The sequence below is a fragment of the Lynx canadensis genome, chromosome B2, assembly GCF_007474595.2.
Source record: "Lynx canadensis isolate LIC74 chromosome B2, mLynCan4.pri.v2, whole genome shotgun sequence".
NCBI lineage: Eukaryota > Metazoa > Chordata > Mammalia > Carnivora > Felidae > Lynx > Lynx canadensis.
The window spans coordinates 9,198,197-9,204,196 of NC_044307.1; the positions used below are offsets into that span (position 1 = coordinate 9,198,197).

General features: G+C 42.2%; 1 protein-coding gene across 3 annotated transcripts in view; it reads left to right on the forward strand.

Moving 5' to 3' along the window:
* The window catches only part of MBOAT1 (membrane bound O-acyltransferase domain containing 1), a 104,622-nt gene extending 100,062 nt beyond the window's left edge, over positions 1 to 4,560 (forward strand). For all 3 annotated transcript variants that reach the window (XM_030314755.1, XM_030314756.1, XM_030314758.1), the window contains one exon: positions 3,380 to 4,560. In XM_030314755.1, the coding sequence (XP_030170615.1) occupies positions 3,380 to 3,503 (124 nt within the window). In that variant the 3' untranslated portion in view covers positions 3,504 to 4,560. The remainder of the gene's footprint in view (positions 1 to 3,379) is intronic.
* The last annotated feature ends 1,440 nt before the right edge of the window (positions 4,561 to 6,000 follow it).

A 6,000-nucleotide genomic window follows, 5' to 3' on the forward strand; every position in this document is an offset into this window, starting at 1 on the left:
AATAGCGATTTGTTGGAGATAACGTGCGTTTTACCGACTAAAGTGTGCTGATTCCTACACTCAGGGGCTCTAGAGGAAGAGAAGCAAATAGCTACCAAGCCAGATCACCCAAGTAGATTTCCATGTATTTACAAAAACAATAATTCCCTGCCCAGATCAGCTCTGTCCAGAAGTTTCTACAGGATAGAAATGCTATCCGGTGTGTTAGTCATCGGCACGTGTGGCCGTTGAGCATTTGCAATGTGGCTGCGGTGACTGAGGAACTGAATTTTCAATTTTATCTTTTAATTAATTTGAATTGTAACAGCCACGTGTTGCCAACGGCTATCATAGATTGCATCTCACAAAGTGTTTTCAGCATCTCTTAAGAGAATCACTGAATCCGATGAAAGAAATGAAAATTGAATGTGAGTTTTTTGTTTTGTTTTTTGTTTTTTGTTTTTTTTTTAGCGGAGGTGGGTCTGGTTGCATTCCAGATCTGTTCCTCACTTGGGGCTAATTTCGGTGACTGGCAATGAATGGCAGTTGTATGCAAATCACTTCCCCGCACATCCATCACTGCTTAACATTTAAATTTCAGATGTGCTTTATTTTTAGGTCTAGTCGGTTTTCAATCTATGGTGACTTCCCATCTCAGCTTTAAATTCCCGTCTAATCTTTAAGTTGTGAATCCCAAGTAAACACTTAAATGTATTATGAAAGAACCTGTCTGAGCTCAGGATACTATGACTAAATATAGCCCGAGTGAGTTCTGCCACAAACATTTCCCTCGTTGCGGAGGCCGGGAAGTCCCAAGATCAAGGTGCTGGCAGATTTGGTTTCTGGTGAGTGCTATCTTCCTAGTTTACAGAAGCTGCCTTCTGTGTCCTCACAGGGTGGCAGAGCCACACAGGGAGAGGCAGCTCACACTCTCGTTTCACTTTATCTTCCTATAAAGGTACTAATCCCATCACGGGGCCCACCCCCAACCAGATTACCTCCCAAAGCTCCACTTCTCCAAATACCATCCCTTGGGAAGTTAGGGCTTCAATACATGAATTGGAAGGTTGGGGCACCTTTGGTCCATGGCTGGACCTTTTTGGGAACTCATTTTGAAAGGCAAATCCTTATCCACGAACTTGTCTTTAAGTAGAAGACACTTAAAAAATATTTTTTAACATTTACTTATTGAGAGAGAGAGACAGAGCAAGCAGTGGAGGGACAGACAGAGGAGGAGACACAGAATCTGAAGCAGGCTCCAAGCTGACAGGACAGGGGCTCGAACCCATGAACTGCAAGATCATGACCTGAGCCGAAGTCCGACGCTTGACTGACTGAACCACCCAGGTGCCCCAGTAGTGACACTTTTTTTTTTTTAATTTTTTTTTAAGTTTATTTTTGAGACAGAGAGAGACAGAGCATGAACGGGGGAGGGTCAGAGAGAGGGAGACACAGAATCCGAAACAGGTTCCGGGCTCTGAGCCATCAGCCCAGAGCCCGACGTGGGGCTCGAACTCACGGACCGCGAGATCGTGACCTGAGCTGAAGTCGGACGCTTAACCGACTGTGCCACCCAGGTGCCCCAGTGACACTGTCTTAAATTCAGTGTGTAAGGATGCCAGGTAGAGACATCTTTTGCAGATAGCATCTCCTTGAGAGCGAGGACTATGCCTCATTCATCGGTGTATCTGGGGTACCTGGTTCGGAACTAGGGTGCTCCACAAATGTTGAGTTTTTCCATAATAAAGAGATGAAGTGTTTCTTAAAATTTTAGAAAAATACGGAATGGCAGAATAGGTTACTAAACTTTCGGAGGGGATTGAAATAGTTTCCTTTTGACTTCCAAAATAATTGGCTTTAATCTAACTGTTCCAGTGTAGATACGGCCACATGTGAAAGATTAAAGAAATTGCAAGAACAAAGCGTGGCTGGAGTGCCTGTTCAGCCAGTGTGTCTATCTATAGAACTCTTTTTCACTCTCAGTGTCCTGGTTTAGACAATAAATTGTTTACTTGCCTGGGGCTGGTTAAATTATAGGAGCCTCCTTATCCCCGGTTTTGCTTTACATGGTTTCAGTTACCCGCAATTACTCTCTGGGAGCAAATGATCCCCCTCCTGATGTGTGATCAAAAGGTCAGTAGTAGCCTAATGTTACTAATTTTATCATCTCCCATCATCACAAGGGTGAGTACAGTACTATTGTACCGTATTTTGAGAGAGGAGAGACCATATTCTTATAACCTTTATTAGAGTACATGGTTGTAGTTGTTCTATTAATTTCTTTGCCTAATTTATGAATTAAACTGTATCATAGGTCTGTATAGGGAGAAACAGTATATATAGGTTTCAGTACTGTCCACAGTTTCAGACCTCTACTTGGGGCTCTTGGACTGTGTCCTCCAGCTAAGGTGGGAGGGCGGTATCTGTGGTACCCTCACTCCTATATTCCTGTTGTTCCCCATTCCCCTGAAGGAAGGAAGGGCTTTGCCTTTTTTTAGGTCCTGGTTTAATGCTCTGTACATCCTAAGCGGTAAATGCTTACTGAAAGAATAAGTGAAGAATGTATTTGCTTCTGTTAGAACTCTTGACTATTCTGTAGATGCTTTCAGGGAAATTTATTTAGGGGATGTGTGAATTAACCTGATTCCAATGGGTCCGAGAAGGATACATGAATCCGTTCTGGGTTTCTTGACATTATTTTCCTTTGATCTTCCAGAAGCATTGGAGAACGTTTAAGTTCAGCCTTTCCAAAAGGCTATAGAACAGTTGTACAAATGTGAGCTGTTTCTAATTACTTGCATTTACAGATATTTATTGTCTACATTGTGCTCAGTGTGCTGAATGCCACGTTTACACAATAGAAATGCACAGACTGAAAAAGCAGCACTTGTTTCTTATTAGTTTGGGTGAAAGCGATTTTCAGAGTCATAGAGCAGGTTTTGAAAATCTGGATTCTTCTGGCTCCTAACACACAAGAACAACTCTTTACACTTGAGCATATCAGTTAAAGTGTAAGGTGCATTTGTGTCTAGGGAACAGAGTATAGGGTTTGAATTGGGTCCTGTGTGTTCTTAGATTTCAAATCATTAGGGGTTTCTGGCTGTTATGGGATTAATGCTCTTAGTCTGATCAGGGCAGGGGGACAGTACTGTGTATCTATCTGTAGATGGGCTGATGGGTTTGCTGTGTTCAGTTCTATGCTTTTGGTCCATCCCTGGCCTGCTCACCTACCGAAGGAGCCCCCCCTTGGGGTGGATCAAGGCAAACTGGAATACAGACGGGTTGGCTACTGTCCAAAACTGTGCCTTCACTTGCTGGCCTGCAGATGACGTAATCACACCCATGTGACTTTTCCCATTTGCATCCTTGTGCGAAATATAATTTTTGTGTTTTATTTTAGGTCCATGTACTTTTATTTACACATCATAAGTCTTCTGATAATACTATTTCTGCCAGTCAAACCCCATGCTCATATTCAGAGGCAGCCTCAGACTCTGAACTCCGTTAATAAGAAAAAAGATTGATACCTCCAAGAAAAAGCTGAGCGTGTAAAACTGCAAAACATCGGAAAGTTGAGACCAAAAGGCTCAAGGGTTCTCCAGTGACTTAGAAGCAATGTTTACATGCATTTTTTTTTTAAGTGCAGGGAGAATTTTTATCAAGCCTTTTTAAGTCGGCCATGTCCAGTTGATTTAATACTTCCTAGGACATTTGAGTGGTGTGGAGGTATGTGCAGAATGTGCCAGAGACCGTGCAGTCTGGGCTGCTGGGTCTTTGCTTCTCTGGCACCATTTCCAGCCACGGGAGCCCATACATCTGGAAGGCAGAAGGTGGTTGCTGACAGAGCTGATCTTCCAGAATATACCCAGATATGGTTGTTCCTTGGGAAGCCCCAGACCCTTTGACCACAGTGACGACACTCAGAAGACCACGGAGGAGAAGGAGCCGGCACGAAAGAACCAGGAGGACTTGCCGTGAACACTTGAGTGGATGGAAAGTCAGGCATGCCCTAAAGTAGGCTGCATTTTTTTCCCCAAGAGATAGAACTCTTCCCTTTTTTCCTTCTGAACTGAGCCAAGATTGGAAATCAGTCTCCTGTACTCCAGGAGTCTAGGAAGGGCTACTGTTTTCCTTTTCACACACGCCATCTCTTTGCCCAGGGATGGCCCTGAGAAAACACCCAAATGTTTGCACCATCAAAGGCAGAATAAATAAACCTTCTAAATAAGTAATTTGTTTTAAAAAAGTAAAGTTCCATAGAAGCTTGTTAAGAAGCAGCATTTTTCTCTTTGCTCACCTCATTTCGTGGAGGTGTTCGTGATCTTGGTTATGATACACACACCAGCTGATTTTCACTTTTCTGGTTTTGTGGTTGATTAAATTTGACGATTTTAGTTGAATCATTGTATCGGAGAGCAGAAATGGAGGACCGTTTTCTATCCTTGTTATGAATGTGCTGTGGTTCCTTTCGGGGACTTCTATTGGATAATATTCTATGTGGGAGAAAGAAACATGGTATTAAATGTGCAAAATGATGAAACTGATAATAATAAATTATATGTTACAAGAGTGTACCCTAAAGTAATGGTGAGAGAATTTGTTCCAATCACATGGCCCCCAATTGGTTTTTTACCAAATGAATGCTGTGTTTCTATATAAGAGAAGCATTCCTGAATGGAATGATTGCTTTTTGTTTCTGTGAGGGGTGACTCAGCATTCTGAAGCATGTGCCTTATATTTGTGTGTTTCTCTAAGTTTTAACAAATGCACACAATTCAGGTTTTTCTCTTAAGTTTTAACAAATGCACAAAGTTCCAGTTTTTACTTGTTTAAAATTTGACCTTTTATGACCTGTTCAATTTGTCCTCTATGTCAGGTACTTGGAATCCGTTTTGGTTTTTGGTTTTGATTTCCTATCTTCATTCCCAACTTTGCAGGTAGGATTAACCCCCTTTCCCAGACGAGGAAACAGAGAATCAGGGGGAGGTTTGCTAAGTGCCCCCACAGTCACAGAGTTAGTGAAGGAGCAGAGATTAAAATCCAAATTCCAAAGCTTTGGACAGTTTGTAATTTCCAGGAGGTACCCTGCTGCTGCTTAGGGCAATGAAATGTGAAATGATGTGCTTGTCCCTTGAAGAGTTTGTATGGTGTTCATGGAGAATACTAGAACCTAAACTCTAGGCCTTATATGTAAGATAATGGAAGTTAAGAAATAGCACATTTTGGCCGGTGTCTGAGGCTCACCCCAATTTAACCAGGTAACCTTGGGGCAATACCACTTTGCTGGTCCATGAGGAATGTTAGGGGAGAGGGGATATTGGGTACTTACAATCTATCAGGGTGTTTTTCCAACAGGAACATGTAGAGGTGCAAGACCAAGAAAAATGCACACCAGTAAAAATGATATAGATCACCGTGGGCCCAAAGTCTTTGGAGTAATCCATATTACAGTGAAGTCTTTGAACTTCTCAATATGATTTATATTCAGGTTTCACTGTACTAAATATCTTCATTTCTGAGAGAAGAATTTTGGTAACAAGAGGAGGGTGATCACCAGGGTGACCATCCTGTTGTACCAGTGACTTTACTGACCCCTCAGTCGTGGGGAAACTTGGACCATCTTGTCCCTCCAGTGTTTGCCGAGAATCAAGTATTCATTACAGAATGGAGTCAAAGTCAGGCCTTTGGAATCTGGGCTCATAGAGGCCTTATGTCAGACAGCGCTGGGCTCTTAGGCACATTTTTCTTATTGTGGGACTTTATTCAGTGCAGGCACTTTATTGTGCTTTGCAGATACTGCGTTTTTTGTTGTTGTTTTTACGATTTGAAGATTAATGGCAACTCTGTGTTGAGCAAGTCTGTTGGCAACATTTCTCCAACACCATTTGCTTACTTCGTGTCTGTCTCAGCTTGGTGATTCTCACGATATTCCAAACATCTTTGTTATTTTATATTTCTTATGGTGATCTTTGATGTTACTATTGTGACTGTTTTAGGGTGCCATGAAGCACACCCATATAA